This window comes from Dryas octopetala, chromosome 5 (assembly GCF_963921425.1).
Source record: "Dryas octopetala chromosome 5, drDryOcto1.1, whole genome shotgun sequence".
Taxonomy (NCBI): domain Eukaryota; kingdom Viridiplantae; phylum Streptophyta; class Magnoliopsida; order Rosales; family Rosaceae; genus Dryas; species Dryas octopetala.
In genome coordinates, this window is record NC_141370.1 from 15,810,858 (window position 1) to 15,835,206 (window position 24,349).

The 24,349-nt window shown below is 35.5% G+C and overlaps 4 protein-coding genes across 4 annotated transcripts; 1 reads left to right on the forward strand and 3 right to left on the reverse strand.

Moving 5' to 3' along the window:
• Positions 1–6,829: 6,829 nt before the first annotated feature.
• On the reverse strand, positions 6,830–13,819 carry LARP1C (winged-helix DNA-binding transcription factor family protein). Its single transcript, XM_086245090.1, has 6 exons — positions 13,004–13,819; positions 11,947–12,460; positions 11,723–11,870; positions 11,525–11,615; positions 8,097–8,168; positions 6,830–7,919 (listed from the first exon to the last, which is right to left on the reverse strand). Exons 1-6 carry the CDS (start codon positions 13,526–13,528, stop codon positions 7,677–7,679), a joined length of 1,593 nt encoding a protein of 530 aa, XP_086101216.1. The 5' UTR covers positions 13,529–13,819; the 3' UTR covers positions 6,830–7,676.
• A 4,136-nt stretch (positions 13,820–17,955) lies between these two features.
• LOC147284855 (cell wall integrity/stress response component) lies at positions 17,956–19,712 on the reverse strand. Its single transcript, XM_086243518.1, has 4 exons — positions 19,390–19,712; positions 19,250–19,307; positions 19,035–19,112; positions 17,956–18,286 (listed from the first exon to the last, which is right to left on the reverse strand). The coding sequence occupies exons 1-4, from the start codon at positions 19,690–19,692 to the stop codon at positions 18,093–18,095; spliced, it is 633 nt and encodes a 210-aa protein (XP_086099644.1). The 5' UTR covers positions 19,693–19,712; the 3' UTR covers positions 17,956–18,092.
• A 186-nt stretch (positions 19,713–19,898) lies between these two features.
• Positions 19,899–21,465, forward strand: LOC147284856 (Putative methyltransferase family protein). The gene is made up of 6 exons (XM_086243517.1): positions 19,899–20,152; positions 20,254–20,340; positions 20,709–20,759; positions 20,898–20,991; positions 21,096–21,180; positions 21,311–21,465. Exons 1-6 carry the CDS (start codon positions 19,925–19,927, stop codon positions 21,462–21,464), a joined length of 699 nt encoding a protein of 232 aa, XP_086099643.1. The 5' UTR covers positions 19,899–19,924; the 3' UTR covers position 21,465.
• Positions 21,466–21,923: 458 nt separating this feature from the next.
• Positions 21,924–23,566, reverse strand: PER64 (Peroxidase superfamily protein). Its single transcript, XM_086243516.1, has 4 exons — positions 23,043–23,566; positions 22,774–22,962; positions 22,415–22,577; positions 21,924–22,318 (listed from the first exon to the last, which is right to left on the reverse strand). The coding sequence occupies exons 1-4, from the start codon at positions 23,247–23,249 to the stop codon at positions 21,924–21,926; spliced, it is 954 nt and encodes a 317-aa protein (XP_086099642.1). The 5' UTR covers positions 23,250–23,566.
• Positions 23,567–24,349: the final 783 nt, after the last annotated feature.

Consider the following 24,349-nt stretch of genomic DNA (forward strand, 5'->3'; position numbering starts at 1 on the left):
ATGCAAAGCTTCCTAGAAAAAACATAAGCGCAACCTTTGGGTTGTGTAGCTTGTGCTGATACGAGGAACTTGGACGCTGGGACTAGTCGCAAAATCACCATTCCCTGTGAAAGTGAGAGAGCATTGGTCCACATTTTCAAATTGGGAAATTCCATTCCTAAAAACTCTAAAAAGAAAAGAGAGAACTTGAGGAGAATAAAGAAGGAAGAAGAAGAAAAGATCAGGAAATAAAATAATAAAGGGTTAATTGGATATTAATTCCTTAAATTTCCTTTTTAAAGCCTCAAACCTATTGACTTTCTTAATTCATAAATTAGGCCCAATTTTATAAATTGCAGACACCTAGGATTAAAATACACCTAAAACTATTTTATAATTATTAATTAGAAAGTCTGCCATTGTCATTAATAAGAGTAAATGAATTAAATTTATAAATTTTGGAGATTTAATTGATAGATTTTCATGATTGAGTGTAATAAATTTTATTCATAATTAATTCAAATCAACACACAAAAAAAAAATGTATGTACATAAAATCATTGTAGATATATAAAATTTACAAACAAAAAAAAACAGTAAGTGCATAAAATTAACATTAAAAAAACCATAGGTGCACAAAATAAAAACGAAAAAAACCCAGTACATGCATTTAAAAAAAAAAACAAAAAAAAAACCAATAGGTGCACAAAATAAACATAAAAAAAATTAGAAGGTGTACCAAAAAAAAAAAGCTAGTAGGTGTACAAAATAAGTATTTTAGTTAATCTTATATTATTTTTTGAGTAGTTTCATATTATTGTTATTATATAAATTCGATAATAATTGTGATATAGCAAAACTAATTTTCAAAGTTGAAACAAGCTAATACCAATAATATCGTTTTAATAAAAAAACTGAAATATTATTAATTAATGGAGATAAATAAAATTAACTATTCCTAATATTACTTAAATAAGGTAAAGGGCATCTTAAGAAAACATCAAACTTTTAATTTTAAATTAAGCTGACTCATCAACAATATAAGAAACATTACTTGTGTAAGAATAATGCTATACTTACCACATTTCTTATACCACATTATTATACCATCTCACGTGTCATTACTTTATTGAACAAAGTTTTTATTTTTTTTTTTGGATTTTTCTTTTTATTTTTTAGTATCCAATGTATGAATGCCATGTAAGTTGCCACATAAGATGGTATGAAATTATGGTATAAAAATGTGGTATATCTAGCAGTACTGCTTATGTAAACACTAATCAAAGTGTTAAACTTCCTAAATAATATAAATAAGTCAAGTCCGTATTAAGCTTTTCAGTATTACGTTATTTTGAATATATGGTGTGCACTCTTTGGCCAAAAAAAGAATATATGGTGTACACTATAGCCACCAACTCCAAGGAGCATGTCAGTTTGTGCCTCTTCTCTGTATCTCTTTCTATCTCAAACACAGGAGAGTAGACATGAGACAGTACTACACGTTGGTTCTCACTTTTTATGATTCTACAAACATAAAAAGGGTTACCACTTACCACTTATCAGATTAAGACAACTGTATTGTTCAAGGGATAATTTGCTGCACCTGCAGGTGGCCTACTCATCACTTTTATTGGAGAGATAGAGATGCGAGAATTCATCTGCTCTCTCTCTCTCTCTCTAGTCTCTACAATCATTATCTTGCCCAGTAGTTCTGTTTGTCTGTATGGTGTGTGTGTGTCTGACCAAGTTGTGGTTAAATTTCCTTTCCTTCGTGGGTTTTGTGTGGCAAGCTTAATCAAATCAGGAAAGCACAAGTTCTGTCGAAATTAATGCAGAGAAAGAAAGTAACCCAAAAAATTGCGGACAAAGAAGTAATTAAATCATGGTCTTTATTCATTAGCTTGATTAGTTGAGTACTTCCATGTTCCATCTTTGTAAACATGAATTTTTATTCATTCACATTTTCTCTCCACACAAAAAGAGTTAAAAATTTATTGTTTTTCTATCTCACATGGATTAATGCATATCCTGAGAATGAGCCTTAATTGTAGGCTATGTTTGTAAATAAGCAAACTTATTTAAAACATTTATGTGAATGCGACCTAGTTTGGAAAGGTCGTAAAATTTGTCTTACTACATCCAAGTTCGATTCATCTTTTCCTTAATCTTAAAAAAAAAAAAAACACTTAATATGGATTGTTAATATGTACTATATAAATTTGAAATCTCCAATTCACATCTCTCACTTATCATTTTAGGTGTTGTCTACATCTACTTGTATAAATTATTGACTCAGATAAATTGTCCAACAAAACCAAGGTGCATTTAGGCATTTAGCTACTTTTGGCTTTGCATGGTCGTTTAATCTCAAATCTTTGAATGCAATGTGATTTATTTTCACTGTTACAGTTTCCATAAAATGACCAGAAGTTTTGTATATACTATACAGAGACTTAAAGTGTCTTAAGTGTCGTACATGTTGGGCCATTATATGTACTGTGAATTTGACACCACTTGCCAAAAGAACGGACCATATATGAACGCTGTTTACCATTACTGAAATTTGAAAGCAAAATCTGAATTCTGAACCAACCAAATGCAAACAGTAATTTCCTTGGCTGGTTGTAATGGTAATGGAAGCAGCATGCGAAGTAGGGGTCAGAGAGATGAAAGACTGAGGGATTGATCTGAATCGCACAGAGTCTAGTCTCTGAGCTGTAGACATCTGTCAGCACAGTATTGCTCTGTCCCAAACTCTTTCACATCTTTTATTGTTCTCTCTCTCTCTGCTTCTTCTGCTCACACCCCCACCTCCCAATTGAATAAGAAGCCTTCTCTTCCTTACAGTGCAGGCCCTACCTCTCTTCCTTTGCTGTTCCATCAGTCACTGTTTCCACATCATCCTTTTCCCAAAAGTACCTCAGACAGACTTATCCCTTTTCCCAACCAAACCCAAAAAGAAAAAGAAAAAAAAAAAGGAAAAAAGAAAAAACCCATCCCTCTCGTTCTATTTATGTGTCAGACTTTTTTTGTGATGGTATAACGTTAAACATTGGCATGTTTGAATTGGTTTTTCTAGAAATATGCATATGTCCCATTTATCTTTTACATGTGCAAAAGTTAAAGCACTAACCATATTTGTATGACTAAATATTTCTTGATGGAGAAAAGGTAGGGTGCTATTACAGTATTACACTCTTACTGCATACATATAAAAGGGAGGCTGAGAACAAGGCACTTTCCATGTTTCAGCAAGCAATGGAAAAAGGACACCTTACTATATTACTACATTGCTGGGGATTGATTTGATCGAGATTCTCTGGCTTTGCATATATTGATTTTTCAGAGAAATTAACCCAGAAAATAAAAAATAAAAACAAATTGAAGCAGGTTCTGAAACTGACTGATTTGTCTGTTTCTCAAGGCTATTATAAGTTTATAACCCATAGGTAGAAAGGAACAAAGATTTTACCTTTGGATGCTGGTGTTGAACCAAATATAGGTACAGATTTCAAGGCAAACAGTGAAATGGGTAGTTCCCTCTTAACCCTAGACACCAAGACAACTAGACAACTAGACAACTAGACAAGCAAAAGCAAGAGAGGCAAGGAAAGAAAAGAACGGAAAAATATATACTCCCTCCATTGCCTCATCTGAGTAGGAGTATAGGAGCTCCTTTTTTGATGTGTTTTGGCCACTTTCTGTTCTACTAACCAAATCCAGGATAACAGTTACACACCTTGGGTATGAGCTTTCAGAGCTTCACTTTATAGCCCTTTATGCCAAATACCACAAACTCAACAAGAATGTCTAAATTTGACACCTAATAAAGTTGTTGGGGGTATGAAATGGGCAACCCCCCAATTAGCAACCTTTATATGCTAGAAAAACTGTTATACTATTAATATTACTATACTAGGCTATGTAGGTATGCATATATGGAGGCTCGATCAGGTGTGATCGCACGCATCGTGTAAACATCTGCACCTCCTTATTAAAATTCTGCATATATATATATATATATATATATATTAGGGAGCGGATCTGTGACATTATATTTTTGACACAAATTTTTAATGGGATCCACTTCATATAAGATTTTAACGATCCAAACCGTCTATTATTTAGGTATTCATTAAAGGATCATCATAGCAAAAATTAGGTAAATAAAAAATCATTTACCCACAAAGATTAAATAATCAACAAAATAAACACTTGAAATGTTAACCATCTAATTTTTGTAAGTAAATAGTTTTCGATTTATCTAATTTTTTGTAAGGATAGTCCTTTAATGAAGCCCTAAAAAATAAATGGTTCGAATCGTTGAAATCTTATATGGGATAGGTCCTATTAAAAATTTATGTAAAAAATATAGTGTCATGGATCCATCTCCTATATATTATGTAATGGCATTGACAACACAAACAGGAGCTAACCAACACACGTGGGCAGGGACTCAATTGATTCATTCACAACCTCACACACCATTGGTTTCACTTTCCCCTTTTTTTTATTCTTCTTTGAGAACCAAACCAGGCCTACATATTTGATTAGATTATGAATAGAATGTCCTGGGTATGTGATTACCAAATATTATGCACCACCAGATCAAATACATGTAGAACTTATATGGTAATGTTTTTTTTTTCTTTCTTTTTTTATTAAAAAAAGATTGAGGTAAAGAGATTGAGATGAGAAAGACAAAGTATGAGAGATGTGGAGGAGAAATGAAGAATACATCTAATGATTTTTAACATAATCAATAAAAAACAAAATTAAATGCTTGTTTAGTTTTTAATTTTATTTTTAAATTGTTGTTATTTTTCTCCCTTGCTTTCCTCATTTGTCTATTTTTCCCTACTTTTTATTTGGCAAATGTCGGGGCCAAGGCCCAAACAGACTGCTAGATAACCAAATGGAGCTTAGCAAACCCAACTACATATAAGGGTATGCTCAACAAGGTAGGGAGTTTCCAAGAATGAAATAGCCCAATGCAATGGATGAGATCTCTGACAAAAAAATAAAATATGGATGAGATCAGAGCACCAATCCTTCTTAATCAAAGTTTGACACTAAACAAGCAAAGTGGCCAAGGAGGAGATGAATATCTTTCTAGTTTCTACTAGTAACACAACTCAAGCACATATTTGTGGGATTGGTTATGTCATATCATAATTGGACTACTAAGGGCCCTTTGCAAAGTTGTTTTAATTTGTTGGCAATTATGGGAAGCAAGAAATAATTTAATTTTATGTCAAGCTAAACCTCACCCATCCAAAGTGCTTCGTGTTCCTTTTGGCAAGCTAACCCTTCTTCTCAACATTTCAGCCTGGGAACTTTGCAGAATATTAAATTGCAGCCACCTGAGCCCTCAACTGTAAAGCTGAATTTTGTGGCTCAGTGAGAAATGGCGCAGATGCAACATCTGGCTTTATTATTCGAAAGAGGAAACTTATCCCTTCCAATCTCCTAAAAATTGGTGGGATTAGTGTGGATAAGTTTCCCCTTATAAATAATTCTTCTTCTTCTTTTAACTTAGAAGACACTCTCCATGTTCTTTCTTGAGTATACATGAATTTAGACATTTATCTTATTCAATCAAGTCTTATGCATCAAACGAATATGAAACTTTATACACCTTAAAGTTCATAAGATAGGGTTTTTTTTTTTTTTGAGGTACTTATACTCATTATGCATGGCATTGAATAGGTAGGGAATTCACCTTATCAATATCTCAAATCAATGATGGGTTCTAAATTGTCGCCTAAACGGGCAATCGAATCGGACCAAACCATTTGTCAGGCTATTGCTTTCTTGTTTTGTTCCCTAAAAGTAAGAGTAAGACATCAATTTCTCAATAAGATCAAATATTTTTTTGATTACATAATGAACTCCTCTAAAAAACATTGGCGCATTAGGCCTTATTTGGTGCATAGAATTTGATAGGATAAGATAAATGGTCAAATCATGTGTATATAAGAAAGAAGTTTCTAACTTTAAGGAAGAAAATGGAAAGGAGATAGACTAATCATTGGGGAAAAACTTATCTCTTCCAATCCCTTCCAAAATGGTGGGATTAGGGGGGATAAGTTTCCCTTCTTAGCTAATCCATCTTCTTCCCATCTTCCTTCAAGTTAGAAAACATCATTCATCTTCTTTCTTAAACACACATGATTTTGCTATTTATCTTATCCTATCTAATTCTATGCACCAAACGAGACCTCAGGGTATTGTGCTATCCTTAGAGAATTCATACCATCATCAAAGATATCCATCGTTTAGCCTATCCTTTTTGAAAGTATTCACTTTCACCTTATTCTTAGTGAAATGAATTTTGTTGCTAGCAATACTTTGGGTTACTCACAAACTTTTGGTTGGGATTGTAATGGGAGTTTTATTTTGTAATTTTCCTTTCCTCAGCATTAAAAAAAAAAATTACTTAAGCTTCTGACCATAACTAAATACAAACTAGTATCACTTCAAAGTTCACAAGTTCATTAAAAGGCATTTTTGTTATCTTATTTGACACCACCCTTGCTTTGTCTAAAAATGAGAGGGAAACTTAATTTTTCTAATGTTTATGTATTTACATTAGATAGTACCCAAAAAAAAGTATTTAAGTCAATTGAAATAATAATTATAATAATAGTAATACTTAGCACTCACTTTGTCTGAATCGCACCCAATTTCAAACCCCCCTACTTTTAAGTGTGAATACGTATTGTCAACTAAGATGGTTCATATACCTGATGATGAAATTTGGAAATTTGTTGGCGTATGACAAAGAAAACAATTGTAAGGCTGAATGCCTGAAGAATTGCAACATACAAAGGGATACGAAGGAATAAAAAAAATCAATACCAAAAGCTACATTTAATTAAAAATATCCAATAAAATCTTAATGCATTGATTCTAAGCAGGTAAAAAGTTCCACAATCTCCATAGTGCAATCAACATGAAGAAGTATCAACCACATCCAGTTCTGACCTGGATTCACCATCAGTTTGTTCCACCAGGAACCATTTATGCAGTAGAATCCTCAAAATGTCAAGGAAGATAGAATGTATACACATATATATATATTTATATATATCAATGTAATTCTAAATATAATATTATATATATGTGAGAAAATATGCCATCAACGACGGCTAACTTTGCTTTAGCACGAGCAGCAGCATCCAGCAAAAAGCCACCCTCCCCCTCAGTACGCAGAGACAAACCCGAAAACCCCTTCATCCATCCATCCATCACGCTCAAAATCACATAATCTCCTAAAATTGGAGGTTGTCTGACCCCAAAGATTGTAAAAACCAGCTGAGGGGCAGTATGGGGAAAAGACAGCAAAAATTCCCCAGAATAAAGCACCAACCATGCCACCTTATAATTTAAATGGAGTGAAAAAGGAAACTGCCCACAAAACACGTACAGGAATCCCAATAAACTCATGCTACTAGCTTCAGTCATAATCGTTTAGCGATGTTTCTTCCCCAACTAGTCTTTTGCACCGTCCCTAGATAGTTGTTCTCTTTTCCCCATTTTTAATTTCTCTTTCTATTTGCCTGGCGAGAAAGATTGTTCCATCATGCCATGGCATGACTACTATTTTCAAAAAAGATAAAAAAAAAGAAGAAGAAAAACAACATATTCACCATCGTGTCTTTTAAACACCTTCTTTTCCCAGAGTTCATTTTTCTTTAAGAGCAATCTGCACCTGCTCCAGCACCGTCCAGCTGCGGCTGACTGTTTTGAATATTGCTGCTGTTCGTAGTCTTCTCATTTTGAATATTGCTGCTGTTAGTAGTCTTCTCATCCAGTGCAACGCTTTGCATATGAGCTGATAGCATATCATGACTGGACTTTCCAAGGGTCTGAGAACCTAGCTGAACAGGTGGCATTAACCATCTCATCCAATCATTGCGCCTCCTTATTTTATCTCCCTAAACACAAGGCCACAAAACATAGCACAAGATTTGGCATGTTACCAGAAAGTTACAGAACCCAAAACATGTAAAATACTTATTCTATATATTAAAGGCCAAGTTGAGAGGGGGGGGAGGGAGGGGGGGACAATTTCTTGATTGCATCAAACATTAAATTATGGATCATAAAATTACCTGTACTTCCACAACAGTTGACATTCTCATAGCATCCAGTATAAGCTGTATGTTGTCTGTCAAATTCATAACCTGAAAGAAGAAGCAGAGAGAAATTGTATTCACATTGATGGCATTACCTCTTGCTAAACAGGAACCAGTATCAATTTTGGAGAATAATAATGAAGAAAAGTTGACATTCGCACTGCTTCCCTGATTTTGCAAAATATAAATTTTGCAATTGGATAAAACTGAATTCAACAGGTTGTAAATTGTGTAAAAGAATATCCTAGTCAATTCCAACAGGCTGTGAACCTGAATATAACCTTTAGCATTTTGCTGTTTACTGTTAGTATGTCCATCGTACTGCATGTTTTAATGCTTCAGTGTTTTCTCTTCCTCCCACCCCACTCTTTAATACAAGTACTAAAATTATACTAAAGAAATTTTAAGCCTGAGTAGAAAGGGGTACAAGACCCCATCCCAATCTTAAAGTGATATTACAGACCAGACTGAGGAAGCAAAATAGTAAAGCAAATTTTGAACCAATCTCTATAGGTTTCTGCTTAATCACATATATAAATCTACATTTTGTTCCAAGGTACCTCCCTATTAATCTCCCACAAAATGGTCCATTTGCAAAAGTCAGGTGGTACTTGGTTGTTTGACCATTTTGTGGCAGATTGACTTGACCAAAATAAAGAAACTCTAAAATGCTTAAAGCAGCTGCATGCTTGTAATTATCCTTATAAATACCACCTTTTCCCTTTTATAACCAAAAAGAGAAGATATATTTTATCCATCATGGAGCTGTTGTCTTCCCTTTCTACAGAAAACTTCGAATGAACCATTGAGTTATCTAGTAAGATAAATAAGAAATTAATTTCACTAAAAGTTCAATTTCATTAGTTTATCTAGTAAGCTTTTCTTTACAAAATGTCCAATATGAAATAAAATTTTAATATTAAAATGGATATGTAATTAAGTGTGGAACGAATGTGCACATGTATTCATCATCAAAAATAACTTTTTAAGCCATTTTTACAATAATTCCTATATATACTTATTTTGACTTTAATCAGGAAAGCACTCTAAGTAGTTGCTCCCACCAGTACAAAGTTGAGTGTGAATAAACTGGTAAAAAAAAAAAATATGACTTAATTATAAATAGTTTGTGCATAATTAACAGTAAGTCAGCAACACATACCTTTGTTAAAACTACAACACACACAGAGGAATGAATAACAGGTATAAGTACAATGCCAGCAACTGAAAACTTTTATCATTTCTGTAACAAAATATTTTTATGCTTATGTATTTTTCAAAATGCACATCTGGCATCACCAAATGCAGCTCTATGGTGCAACTTGATGCAGTAAATTGAACATTCAAATACAAACACATGAAATAGATCAAAATCAAAGCACAAAATAAGAACGATATATCCCCCAAAAAAAAAAATTATAAACAGGGAAATACCATCTTTATGTCATTTCTCCACACGGCATAAGTAGACACAACATTTTTTGGTAAAGAAGGTTGAAATGCATAGGTAATAATCTGATATGTTCATTCTGATGATATTCAAATCCAAAATAAACTTTTCAGTAAGTTATATCATGAAATAAGGTGAAGTGGTCTTTCTTTTTTAACATGTAAGTAACTAGTACTTATGTGCCTATTTTCCATAATAATTAACATCCATTCTTTTACATTATGACAGTATACCAAAAAATAGGGAGCCTAATTCATTGTTGAGAAACAAATGACTAGATACTAAAGTGTAGGGAGCAATAACCGTAAGTAAATTACTGTAAGGGCATAATTCCTATTACTGAGGTTTATAATTGTTGACTTTGAATACCTAGGCTTTATGCTATGACAGCTACAACAGTCTATTCCTTGAAAAAAAAAAAGGGTAATAGTCCAGACACCAAAAAAATAATGGGTAACTTTTTGAGATACAACTATGAAAAAATGTGATATTTGTATCCAAGTAAATTTTGGTATATACACATATATATAGGGAGTAAGAAACGGATGTAAGACATGGGAAATGTCATCCATAAAGCTAGTAAGACATCTGTACTTTTATAACCAAGTATTTCTCATAGTGCTATTGAAAGATAGATGGTGTAAACAAGACCAATAGAAACTTCCACAATGTTAATTTACTCCCCCCAATAAAAGAGAACAAAAATAGAAGACTCGATGAGACAGCTATAAGACAGGCTGTCCTCAAGGCACAAATGACAGGCAATGTAGAAACAAGAAGCCCTCACTAAGCACTATAGATAAGAAACAAAAAGCCCTCAATAAGCATTATAGAAAGATACATACAGTGAAATGTAATTGGTAAGTGAAGAAAGATTAAATACAGGATGAACACACTCATTGAGAAAATATTTTGAAGTGTGCAATGAAGATAAGTGATGTCACCATTAAGTACATGCATCTGAGAAAGTCATATTAAGGTATCTAGGTGACAAAAACACAAGATGTCCTATAATTTCATACGAATCAAGACAAGTACTAAGCCTAAGGGTGTATAAAGGTTTACACAGCAAGCCCATGCAGTTCAGCAGGCAACAAGGTTTGTTGAGTCACATGAAGCATACTTGATTTTCAAGCAAAGGGTACAATATGGTAAATTTAGCATAAAATACCTACACTATCTGACATTTGGATCCTATTAAACTTGAATGAATTATGTATTGAGCATTCATAATGCATAAGAAAACAGCACGGTTGGAAAATTTAAAGAATACAAAGAGAAATCAAGCTACATAATGACCCAAAAAAAAAAACCCTTAAGGAGAGGACTAACATCACTTCGAAGAATAGGATAAAACATCCAATACTGCAGGATTATTTTGCCTGCTAAACAAGCTCTTTTTCACACAAATCAAGCATATCTTTGATACCTTCCTATAGCTATATATATCTAAATCAAAGTCTGATGTGCAATATTCATTTTTTCTCAAGAACATGTAAAAATAATCCCATGTCAATATAAAGGTTAAATAAAAATCACAAAGAACAGCATCTAATGAAATATACTAAGGGAGTACCATGATCCTATAAAGCATCATACTACACTAATTAAAAATCAATAGTGAAATAATGATCATGATGCTATTATACTTGGTATAGACCACAAGTAATTTTCCTTAATGTGTTTCTATCCTTTATTTAGTTTTATTTGTTTATTCAGTTCTCTTTTTTTCTTTTCCGTGTATAACTCAGTTCTCAGTTGACAATAATTGGAATGATGAAGATAACCTATACATTACCAAGAACTGCAATAATTGGAAACCCTAAGAGACATAGAAGTTTATCTTAAATAATATATACATACATAAATATAATATTATACATAAGCACAGAAGACCACATCACTACCACAGTAGTCAATATCGACCAAAAAAAAAAAAATCTCAAAAACTCACTTTCTTGAAGCTTGCTATTAGTTTAATACGAACCCAACCCTGCTCATCCATGTTCTGCCTCAAGAATGTATCTTTAATTAAATTATCATTACTGCAATAAAAGTATATCAAGTGCAACAAGTTAATGTTACAAAGGATTTAAAAAGGAAAGATGTGGCCAATAATCTTATATTAACAAGCAAATAGGAAAAGTAGTACCTGAAATAATAATCTATCTGATTAATAATCTTAGCATGCAGCTGAGGGTCTGGAGCAGGAAAAACCATGGGCCGTAGTGGTGCAACAAAAGGCACTCCAAGTGGCTCCTGTGGTTGATGTGTAACATATACCAGTTGAGGTGGCATTTCTGAAAATGGCAGGACATTAGAAAAAACTCATATATTAAAAGCATCCAAGTTAATTAAATGTGACCAAGTGCTTACCGAACCCTATGGGACCAGGGAAAGACCTCAAATGTGGTTGGGGGATAAATTGGGGGGGATTAGGAGGTGCTGGTGTATGGTGGGGCCTCATCACCCTAGGGGTAACTCTCTGAGGATGCATGTGGTGGTCTCTACTGTTAAAATTTCTATGAGGGTTCCAATCTTGACTTCCACGGTCCTGATCACGCCTGCCCCCATAGTTGTGATGGTGAGAACCATCTCCACGTGGATGTGCATTTCGGCTCCTGAATGAATTTCTTTGCTGTGGATGATCATTACTGCTGTGAGATTGTGACCCAAATGCACTCCTATGTGTATGTTCCTTAGGAGAAGGGTTATTTGGAGCCATTTCAACACCTTGGCCAGCTGATGATTGATGCTGGGGGAGGCCACCATTAGAGGATGCACTTGCATTATTTCGTTTCATCGATCTCTGTCGTGTAGGTCCAGTATGGTTTGGAGTTGAAGAAGGATTCACTTGTTTCTGTGATGAGGTAGTTGTGGTTCCAGTCCCCTACACCACACACATGAGTAATATGAATGTATATATGCAAATAGAATAAACGTAAAGGAAAAAACCCATATACGGAATATGCTAAGAATGCAAAAACTAACTACAATCAGCCTTTGTTATTAAGCTCAATCAAGGTGAATCAAAATCTTTTCTAAAAAAGAAAGCTTATAACGTCTCAGATAGATCAAGTAATGTAAATGTATACATCACATAAAACAAACATTATAAACACATATATGGAACATGCTACGAATGCAAAAACCAAATACAAATACAAGCCCCCACCATTGTTATGCTCAATCAAGGTGAATCAAAATATTTAAAAACAAAAACAAAATAGTTTTTAACGTCTCAGAAAACCAGAACCAACACTCAAGTTTCTTTTTCCAAATTACTTTCATTCACTTTCTTAATGAAAGATTGCCCAACATGCACACTATAACATAGCACCATCCAAATGCAGAGAGCTAAGAATAACAATATATTACTTGATTCCAGTAAAACTCAAACAAAAACGAGCAGAAAAAGATTCAAGGAAGAAACCTGCGGTACGGATACGGAGACAGACAACGATCCATCCGATACAGCTTTCACTGGTTCCGAAGGCAATTTCGTCGAAGCCCGAGCAGACTCCGACAAGGCAGGCCAAGAGACAGCTCCCATTACGGGCCCAACCTCCACCGCCCCATTCGACGGCTTGTTCCAAGCAGGCCTCTTACCCGCATTGCAGTTGGGCCCATTCCCGTTCTCGGAGCCCTCACCCACTGACTCCTCCACCGGAGAAGGCGAAGACGAATTAGACTGAGAAGGAGAAGAAACAGAAGGAGGAGGCACCGCAGCTGCAGCGGCAGCAGCAGCGACTGCTGGCTCAGTCACAGCCGTCAATAAAGGACCGACCGTGATCGGCTCCGATTCGCCGCGGACGATATGGCTCCACGGAGACCTGGTGGCGCGACGCGATTGGGGACTGCTCACACTCTCGCTGCCGCCGTGACGCGGCGATTGTACGGCTGGAGACGGCGCCGTTTCGGAGTTGTTGTTTTTGTTAGCGGTGTTAATCGTAGCCATAAGGGTGAGAACAGCTAGGGTTTTCGGAGTCGACGAGTTGATCGACGAGGACAGGGGCAAAAACGGAATAGAGTGATCAAAATTTTGGGGGAGAGTTAGGCAGAGAACGAAGAACTGATTAGGGTTTCGTACAATGTATGAGCAAATTAGGGTTTCCAAAGATTTCTGCGATCGGGATCGCAGAGAAAGGAGAGCAAAGAGAGAGAGAGCGAGGTGAAGAAGAAGAAGAGCGAAGGCTCTCTGATTCCTCTCTCTGTGTGTTTGTTGGCTTTGTTTGCCTTTGTGCTTTGCGCTTGGGGATTCCTCAAGGCCCAAGGTCTTGTTCGCTTATAAGATTACTTAAATACCCTTGCTGCCTTTCGGGGTGTTTAGGTCATCCACACCTAAGCTACAAGGGAATGTAAATTTTGCTGTGATTTTTACATTTACTTATTTAATTTACTGTGGCACGTGGAGGCAACACTGGGATCCAATGGGATGAGCCCACGTCATCGCTTGGATATGCTTATAATTTATTTTCGAGATTCAATTTTTAAATGCATTCAAGTATTCAACAAAAGTTACAAAACTATCTCTCAAAATTTGGTACCATATACTGCCTTTACATCTTTTCTAGATTAGGGATGATACTTGCACCGAGTTCATAATCATAGTAACAAGTGATGAAGATTATTGCACGCAAGATTATTACAAGCTTTTTAAATAATTTTTTTTTCTTTTTCTAAAACGAGACCGAAGTTTGGAAATTCAAATATAGAAGCTAAACTCTTATCATATGTGAATGTGAGAGTAAGTATTCTATTACGTAAATTATAAAGCTTTAATCAAATCTCACGATCACAACAAAATTAATAAAAGCAATAAAGTCAAAAGTAAATTAAATTTACTTCATTCAACACAATTCAATCTACATTTAAGAATAAAAGATTTCTCAGCTGATTTTTTTAGTATTAATATTGTATTTATATCTAAACACGTAATTTTGAGTTTTTTTTTTTTTCGGTTAAGCAATTTTGAGTTTAAATAATAAGCGAAATCAACACTAGAAAGACCTTTATAAGATTTGGACCTTGCATCTACACTTAACAATTTATATAAGAGAAAACAAAATTTGCACCAATAATTTTACTAAATAGTCATCGATAACCCCTCTTACATAACCCTTGTACAAACACTCTTAAATTTTTCTTTCTACACTAAACATCACTCTTTTTATAGCTTTACAGGTGACAACTTTTTTGAGAGATACAAATAATTAACACAAAAAATTGCAAGGAATTATATCAATAAATATATGGACCAATCAAACTATTTTATGTCAAATTCAAATTATTATTACTTTTTGGATATCAAACCTATTTAATTTATCTCTTCATGGGCTAATTTTAGTGATCAGACTCCTATAACTTTTGTTCAATTATACCCTATGTCTCTACATATGACATAAATTTCACTTATGATTGTAAAGATGAGATGTATATATTTAAATCCAACATAATTTTTTTGAATTTGGTGGAGGTTTAATGAGTCCAACGTAAGGGCAAAGTTGAAATAAACACTTAAAAAAAACAAGGTCGTTAATTAACACAAAATAAAAATTTCAATATTTAATTAACACAAAGTGAAATTAATGTCCTGAATAGAGCTATGAGGTATAGTTGGAATACTTTAGCTAAAATTTTTCCTATTATATTATTGGGATAAGCTTCACAAATAGATTAAAGGAGTTTCACATATTATGTTTTTCACGGAAGATCATCTTTATCGAAAAAAATGGCCCAAAAGGGAAATGCCAACTTGGGCCCATTGGAACCAACTCATGGTAAATCATATGTTGGACTCGGATGTAGCAGCCCATTGGGGTCTGTCTACATTTGATCCGACAAAAGCCCAACTGTTTGTTGACCATATGGGTTCAGATTAGCCCAGTTTTAGTAGTTTCAAAATTCTTTACCCCCAAGCCCATTAGCTCCTGAGCAGGTTTGGATTAGTTGGCAAGTTTTTGGGTGCAGTAATCACAACCCAATTTTCCTTTCCAGCCAACTTTTTTTTAGGTGTATATAGCAACTGGAATGTCCGGTTTGGATGAATATCAAAAGTTCACCATGGACTTTTATTTCGGATTTGAATTCTCTATTTTCTTGTTTTTGTTTGTTTAAGTCTTAATTGTATAATTTAAATTTTTTGTTCAAGAGGTTATGTAACTTCACTAACATTCAAAAAGTGAATTCATTTCAACTTTTGCTCTCTATCCTTGAATAATAAATACATAATTAAAATTAAAAGTCAATTAAAAAACAAGCATAGAAAAACCAAGCCGAGAATTTGGACAACCATCAAAGTATCAAACCAAACACAAGAGAAAAACTTGTATAAAACCGTGGTGGAATTAACCACTCTTAAGAAACTATTTGTTAAAATTTTTAATTTCAATACACACAGTAGATTAGGAATATAAAATCTAGTTTTAAATTTGATTGAAAACAAAAATAAATGGGTTTCTATAAGTTGTGAGACTCATTAAAGAATTTTTGCATATATATATATATATATATATCTGTGACTGTCACATATGTACGTTATTCATTTCACAACATATATGTGGCCTTCAGAATATAAAAATAGGTCTTATATACATATTGAGAAGAATGTCACATATGATATAATAATTTTTTTAAACTATATAATAATTAGCATGATAATATAGCATGGCCATAGACGCATATATATGGTCAATGGAAGGAGTTTCACTTAGCCTTCATTTGCCCAGAAATTAATTTGTAATTACAATTATAGAGAGAAATTATAGAACAATATTGCATGGCCACCCATAGCTCATGAATTGAAAAATTATTATATGTAACCGTAATACCACGTGACATGATGACGTGGTGTTATTAATCCATTTAGATTGTATACGATTTTAAAAATATTTTTTAAGATTTAAGAAATTAATTATTATATACGTATTATAATTTAAGTAGATGGGTAACAGTAGGTATGTCACACACAATATAATTTCTGAATGAATGAATGGTGGGCACTCGTACGGTCTCGATGTATAAGTTATAACGTATTAATGTCCCAATACCATCCTCAAGAAAGCTTTCTGATCAACAATGTATTATTGTATACGTTATATGACTTATATATTTAAACCTTTGCTTATTCCTTATATGACTAAAACCTTTGCTTATTCCTTATAAAATCTCCAATATTCTAGCTAGGTAGCTAGCTAGTACGTACAATAAGCATAGAGAGCAAAATAGAAGAAGCAAAAAAGTCCAAGCAGGAAGTGAGTGAAGAAGGACATGAATCACACGATGGACGAGTACGTGAAGAGCAGCATGGGAAGGACTACGTAGACCCACCACCATTCCCTCCTCTGTTGTTGGCCTTGGTAGAGCTCAAGAGCTGGTCGTTTTATAGAGCCATAATATCAGAGTTTGTTGCCACTGTCATCGGCCAACCGCCGCTGCCGCCGCCGGCCACTGCGACGGTGTGGGTTCGGCGGCATGATCTTCATCAACCCTGCTAGGAGCTTTGCGGCTGGCCTGCTGCCGTAATATTCTACAACAGTGACAAAGTCTGGGAAGACCAGGTATGATTATTCTCGGTTATACCATGATCAAATGTAATAATGCAACTATTATTTTCATATATATGCCTTTTTTTTTGTATGAAAATTTTGATGATTTCTAATGGTGGTAAACAGTGGATATTCTGGGTTCGCTGCAGCATATCGCCAGTGTGTGCTGCGGACATCAGCTATTAAAGCCTTGGGATCGTTCCACAGCAACCCCACCAACTAAACAGAGTCATAAGTTGCCCTGCAGGCTTCTTTCTTTGTGTATTTATCTAAATATACGCAATCCTAAGTTGGGAGATAGTTAGATTACTATTACTATCATAATTTGAATCTGTTAAATGGCTCTATTTTTCAATGTCACTCCAAGTTTATCAAAACTACTTGGGCCAATTTACGTCAATCCTAAGCACCCTGCTCGGCTCAGTTCAGTTTGTTTACACCAAGAAATTCTTACATACACTCATATGCAATGTCAGTTTCACAATAACTAATCCCATGATCGTAAAGAGGTGGTTGTGAAGCAATCAAAATGCAAAGAGGTGGCTGTAGGGTGATCATATCGCATGCAGGAATTTCCCCCAAGTATAGAGTATGAAATACATGCTCACAATCAGGACAGAACCCATCACTAACTAGCTGGTCATTTTCCTTCTCTTCCCTTTGTAATTTCAAGAAATAAACCTGCTTTTCCCATTAATTAAGCTCTTAAATAGAATTCAAACTAAGTTTGATTCCTGGCCAATTGATAAATATCAATCTTAGCTGCTGTTATCTATCCTCATATAGGCAAGTGTCTAAAATAAGCATGCCCATTGAATGGATAAATGGCAATCGTCCCTAGATATTAATCTGCAAAACTTTTCATTTTATTATATCTTTCTGGAGACAGGACTAAAAGGTCAAAGAACTCATCACAAGAAAACTGGCATTTGTAAAAGAGTTGTTGCTTGAGTCAGAACTTTGAAGTGGTAACAATTACAATGGTAAAAGTATGACAGGGCAAGGAATGAACTCAGCAAGCAGGTTTGCATCCACATGCTTGGAATGAATCGCTTCCATGCTTATAACAACTAAATCCAAGTTCAGGTCATCAGCAACCTCACCAATGATGGCTGTCGGCTTGTTCCCTTCGCCAAGTCGCTCTAACAGCTTGAATTCTTGGAAACCACCTATCAGCAATTTTTTGAAGAGTTCAAAATAATGTTAGTGCCAAAGATGTTCCAAACATACACAAATGATTAAGTAGATAAACAATAAATTCTCTTACAAGTATATAATTATGCATCAACACACTATTCTTTTAAGTGGTAAATTTTGTCAACACTCCAATACAATATTCCTACATATTGGAATCCTCTAATAAGATCATGATGCCTAGAGCCTCCTCTTCTACATTCAAGAGTTAATAGCCATAAATAGTCACAATTTATCTCCTTAATAAAAATAGACATTTTGTTTTTAAGGGTGCAACTTTAGTCAAATTTGATGCTTGAACCCCTTGGACTAGTACTCAAACCCCTGTCAATCATCAAATTTTGGCTAAAATTGCACTTCTTTAAAAATTGTATATTTCCTAAATTTCAACCATCTTTCCCAAAAACTCTACATTCAACATTAAAGTTAAACTTCATCAAAAAAAGAAAAATCATAAAAAAACTTCACCACTTTGGTTCCTTTTACAATGTGACTCCTTTTGCACTGTCATTCTACTCTATGCATGTTTTGATTCACTCACTACCAGAATATTAACTTATTGTGAAAAAATGCATCTTATTACAATAACTTTTACCAGGAAAATTCAAGCTACACAACTCAATCTATGCATGCAAAAGTGTGTATGCCATTTCCTCTTTTTATGAAGCAAATCATAAGCCTTCTCTACTTCACACAAAACTGGAAGAGCATGCATATACAAACCTTCAGAGAGATGCCAGCGGATGGTAGAGAGTTGGGCTTCATGCTCCGGCAATGCTTCTTTACCCTTTTCATCGATAACTGCAAAGAACACAAACTCCTATATTCCTAGAAACATTGTATCTAAAAGGGTCTCTCTAGTCTCCAGAGCTTGGTTTCCACAGCATATAAAGAATGGTAAAACAGTAACAGAGAGGTCTGTAAACAGCTAAACATACCCACAACCGTAATGTCAGCCCCGTACTTGTTTGCCAAAGCAGCAGTAGTAGCTATAGCCTGTTGAAAAATACAAACTTTTGCATGGATCACACAGAGTCAGCCATGAAAACTATGTGGGTGAAAAGCAGAGAAGGTTTACCTGTCTTGTTCCCTCGGAGAGATATGGGTTTCGATCGGTGATGGGTAGAAGGAGATGCTTGAAATGAGTGAAGGCATCTGCAGCTGAACTGACTTGAGGCTCTTGCGGCTCAGCCTGTGCTGACGGAGCGTGAAGGTAAGTGCTTTTATGGCTGATCCTGCGAAACCTGGAAGAGATTGAGAGCTTGCGAGGTTTGAAAAAGAATGGAGACTGAGACTCAGAAGAAGGTGGTTTCAGAATCGAAGTCTTTGGGTGCTTTTGGGTTTCAATGGGGACGGTGACTGGGTAGTGAGCAAAGGCCATTGGAGGACACGCGAGGTCTCCGAGTTCACTCAGTGAAGCAGAGGAAGAAGAAGAAGATTGGGGGTGCTTCCAGAAAGCGCAATGGCAAGCCACTTGAAAATTGGTTTCGGTTTTGGATAATCTCGATTGGGCCTCTTCAGTTTTAGCCTATTGGGCCTTTAGTGGGCCCATATCTGATGGAGGCCTTCAACTCCTGAACTCACTTCATTGTTCCTCCGTTTATGAGTTGGATATGGAAGGCAACGACGACTCGGCCGAAACGGCCGATCCCGATATGACGACGATATCTCGTCATTGTTTCGGGGATGATGACTCGGACGAACCGGAACCAGCCTTCTCCATCTCTATCATCGAGAACATGAAAGAAGACTATGGTCTCTTCGTGTGGCCCTGCAGCATAGTCCTCGCGGAGTATGTTTGGCAACAGAGATTGCGCTTTTCCGGAGCTGGTGTTGTTGAGGTAATAAACTAATCTAATAGTGTACATGTATTCCTTATCCAGGTTTATTGTATCTTATTCTTGTCAATGATTACTGGCTTACTGGGTTTGTTTGTTTGCAGCTTGGAGCTGGAACTTCCTTGCCCGGTTTGGTTGCAGCCAAAGTGGGTGCTGACGTCACTCTTACTGATGATTCGAGTAGATTGGAGGTATTGAATTTCAATTCACTTTGTTATTATATGTTTAATTACTTTCTTTTTTTTATATGTGTGAAAGTTCTATTTATTTTTATGATAATATTTGCAGAGAAATGTTATGTTGTAGTCTTGTAGATTGGCATGTTATGTTATGTTGCCAAAAGCTTCTCACATGTTATTCTATGTTGCCAAATTGTTTGTTTGACATGTTATGTTATGTTGTGAGACTGTCTGATATGTTATATCATGAATTGCGACATTATCTACTTGATTGACCTTTAAAATTGATAAAGAATCTTCTTTTTTTCTTTCTACGTCTCTGTTTTTGATGTCCATAATTAGTGACTTACGACCCTGACCATATTGTTTTGTATCCGCAGGTGCTGGACAACATGAAAAGAGTGCTTGACCTTAATAAACTTAAGTGCAATGTAAACTACCATGCTATTAATCTTTTGAATATATGCATAACCAGCTTATATGATACCTATGTGTAAACATGGGATGACTGAAACCATCAACAGTCTCATTACCATTTCTCTTCTTAGGAGATCTAGTTCTGTTTTCAGGTGTTGGGATTGACATGGGGAGTTTGGGATACATCTATATTCAGTTTGCAGCCAAAGTTTATTCTTGGGGCTGATGTATTATATGATGCCAGTGGTATGATTATTATCTACTACTCCTTTTGTCTTCTTATCATTTTTATCCTTCTGCTCACTGTATCACACTTGAGCTGAAATGTGGATTTTATTTGTGTTGGTAAGCCTTTGATGATCTCTTTGCCACTGTGACATTTCTGCTCCAAAATTCTCCTGGTTCAGTCTTCATAACAACATACCATAATCGAAGGTATTTTCACCTGCTTTGGTTTCTATGTTACTTCAAGTCTGTAACATCTGCACTTGTAGTCTGCAATAGCGCTGGAAAAGACTCTCCCATTCATTACAGTCTGAAAAACACTTCTTATAATAATGTGCAGTGGGCATCATCTTATTGAATTCTTGATGGTCAAATGGGGATTGAAGTGTGTGAAGCTTCTGGACGCCTTTTCATTTATGCCATCCTACAAGGCATCCGGGCTAGGTGGCAACCTTCAATTGGCAGAGATTGTTCTGGATAAGGGAGCAGGCTGAGATAAAACCGTTATCACCTGCTCCCTTATGGTAATGCCCGCCACTTTGACTTACATTCATGCTGCTTATTACTGTTGGAGTTCTGCTGCAACAAGTTAAGTAGTCCAGTTAACCCATATAAACACACTGTAATGGACATCATCTGGTCATCTTCGTTAAGATGCCTTACCTGTTGAATTGGGTTGACATACACAGATTTCATGCATTGTTGGAAGTCTACTTCAAGTTTCATAAAAGAAAATATTGTTGCCCTTCACAACACTTAGAATAGCTTTGTATTTATTAAATGCTTTTGTTACAATAAGATCCTTTTCAACAATATGAAACCACAGCAGACATAAACTATTTTCTTTCCAAACTCTCTCAAATAAAGGCAATAATAGAGAAACAATCCATTTTTTTGGATTTCCCAGCTCTCATGGTTTGAAATTGACTACAACTAAGCTAGGAGGCCCTTAATTAATTTACTACCCTGCAGTCTTTCCTGACCTCTTGTCCACCTGTAATGCTACCCATCTTAATCATAGACTTCACAAAAGCATCTGTGAACGCTTTGTGTGAGTTAGCAAACTTAGAAACCAAATCTTTAGTCTTAGGAATGTCAAGTAGAGATTGGTCTGAAGAAAACAAGCTCTTCCCTTGGAGGATCAACTTGTAGTACGTATTATCAAAAGTTGTTGAAGAAGGATCCATGGTGCTGCCAGCATTTTTCGGCCTATTCTTGTTGGGACATGTATTCTTTAAGCTTGCTGCAAAGGATGGATGCAGTGAAGGATCGATGTCATGTGTGGCATTGAAGTTGTGGATTCTGTTTTGGAAAGATGAACAGTGGGAGAACCCTAGAGTGTGCCCTCCTGCAAATGTGTCAAAAGTTACAGTGTTAATTTATTCTTCATATAAATGAGAAATATGAAATAACAATTGCAATTCAGTTATTGAAGCTGGATTACCTGAAAGAGTCACCAGGTCATTCAAGGACAGACCTCGCTGAGAGAAGCTCTGCTGCAGTTGAGATATGTTGAAGGTTGGAGCTGGCAATTGTCTGGTTTCACTAGCCAATGATGTTCTTCCATCTTTTCTTCCGTTCGGCACATCCCAATTTGGACCTCCAGACTGCAAGATTATTAGATTAACATACAATCAGAAAGTGCAAGAATTATTTTTGGAGGTAATCATTATTTTTCATTTATTTTTCTTTTTGTGAGAATCAATAGTTATATCTTTTTTGTTTCACTCAATCACTCCTTTATTTTAAACCAGTTGCGAGGACATTTGGTGCAATGGAATTCCCCTAGTTTTGCTAGCTTACTTGCACAACAGAATCCCTTGCTGCTAGAGCCAAGATATCAGCACATGAGACCACACCAGGACAGGAAGCCTCCACTTGTTTCTTTGCATTGTCAATGACGTAAAATGCATGCAGAGAAATATTTGGTGGCCCATCTTTCTCTGCTTTGTTGTTCCCTTTCGAGTTTAACAGCACAGAAGCATCACAACCCTGAAAACAGAAGAAAGAGTTTGAGTTAGTTTGATCAATATATTTGAACTGTCAAAACTACTTTTACAGAATATACATACCCTTATGAAACAGTCATGGAAGTGCATCCGGAGTAGTGCAGCCGGGACAGTTTTATCGTTAGCTGTTGCCTTCTTGACAGCATCAGAAACGATAAGCTCAACATTGGGACAGCTTTTTTCATAATAGTTCAAGCTCAATGCATTAATCCCTGGGGAAAATACTGAAAGGATGAGGATTGAGCTCAAGAATGCAAGATTGAAAGCCATCCTTGGAACTCTCTTAGCTCTCTGTAAGTTTGATCAAGTGTTTGTGGGAACTAACAATGGATTAGATGGGTATTTATAGAAGGAAGAGAGCTTGTTACAGACCAAGTCCGTGAGATATATGATGGTGGCCCCAAATATTGAATTAGTTAAGCTAGAATGTTTAGTAGTAATAATGAAGGCATCCTCAAGGCAATCAGCATCACATCTGTTATTGCATCTTGAAACCTCTCTTTGGATGATTTGGAGTGTTACTAATTTACTTTTACCAAGCAATGTTCTGGATTTACCATCAGCCAGTAAAGTCTGATCTATGATTTCTTGCTAGGGCTATGCTCTTGAATTTCAAGGTATTAGTTATTGAATGTCTCATGTCTCTGTACTAATTTCTTGCTACTTTAAAGAGAATCTTTAAATGGATCGCGTTAAAAGTCTACCTAGACATGAGGACTTTAATACTTGAAAACAGAAGATTCTGCATTGGGAACCAAATCCAACAAATACAACAAACGTTCTCTGTATAAAAATCAACAAAACCCATCTGCATAGTATGGTGGGCAGTCCTAATTCGACTCATTTCCTTTCTTTTAAAGGTTTTGCATGCATCATCATGCTATATAACAGTTTTGGCACCATGTTCAACAACTGATTGGTTTCATTTTTGTAGCCCTCATTTGGTCATAGGATATGATTATGTATTTTGAACAAGATAGATCAGATTGGACTAGACTGTGAGACTGTGAGACTGTGAGACTGTGAGAGTCTTATCCCATGTATTAGCTCAGGTCAATCGGGTTAAGGTATTTTGGACTCTGGTCTAAAATCCTAGTCCAATCCGAAATTTTATTAAATGCACAAAACACGGGTCAAAATTGTTGTTCATTTTACTTGAATTTATTATTTTCAATCCCAATTTCCAAATCTTCAGGCCTAAGGCCCTAAGCCTATCTCTCTCACCCATAATTCATATCTGTGACAGCCTATTTTTAACCCCTATGGTATGAGTCTAAATCTCTCAAGTGAAACAAACAGACCCATTAATTTTGCTGCTTTAGCCACAAAATGAGACCCACAGGCCACAGCTGCAGAAAAGGAATGTCTCA

Coding starts and splice junctions, on each gene's coding strand:
- LARP1C (XM_086245090.1), bottom strand. CDS start 13,528: ATGGCTACGATTAACACCGCTAACAAAAACAACAACTCCGAAACGGCG. Junction 11,871..11,946: donor CCCTGGTCCCATAGGGTTCG/GTAAGCACTTGG, acceptor TGCCATTTTCAG/AAATGCCACCTCAACTGGTA. Junction 7,920..8,096: donor CAACTGTTGTGGAAGTACAG/GTAATTTTATGA, acceptor CCTTGTGTTTAG/GGAGATAAAATAAGGAGGCG.
- LOC147284855 (XM_086243518.1), bottom strand. CDS start 19,692: ATGGCCTTTGCTCACTACCCAGTCACCGTCCCCATTGAAACCCAAAAG. Junction 19,113..19,249: donor GGCTGACATTACGGTTGTGG/GTATGTTTAGCT, acceptor TGTTCTTTGCAG/TTATCGATGAAAAGGGTAAA. Junction 18,287..19,034: donor CCGCTGGCATCTCTCTGAAG/GTTTGTATATGC, acceptor AATTGCTGATAG/GTGGTTTCCAAGAATTCAAG.
- LOC147284856 (XM_086243517.1), top strand. CDS start 19,925: ATGGAAGGCAACGACGACTCGGCCGAAACGGCCGATCCCGATATGACG. Junction 20,760..20,897: donor TTAATAAACTTAAGTGCAAT/GTAAACTACCAT, acceptor TTCTGTTTTCAG/GTGTTGGGATTGACATGGGG. Junction 21,181..21,310: donor ACAACATACCATAATCGAAG/GTATTTTCACCT, acceptor AATAATGTGCAG/TGGGCATCATCTTATTGAAT.
- PER64 (XM_086243516.1), bottom strand. CDS start 23,249: ATGGCTTTCAATCTTGCATTCTTGAGCTCAATCCTCATCCTTTCAGTA. Junction 22,963..23,042: donor TCCATGACTGTTTCATAAGG/GTATGTATATTC, acceptor TTCTGTTTTCAG/GGTTGTGATGCTTCTGTGCT. Junction 22,319..22,414: donor TGACCTGGTGACTCTTTCAG/GTAATCCAGCTT, acceptor ACACATTTGCAG/GAGGGCACACTCTAGGGTTC.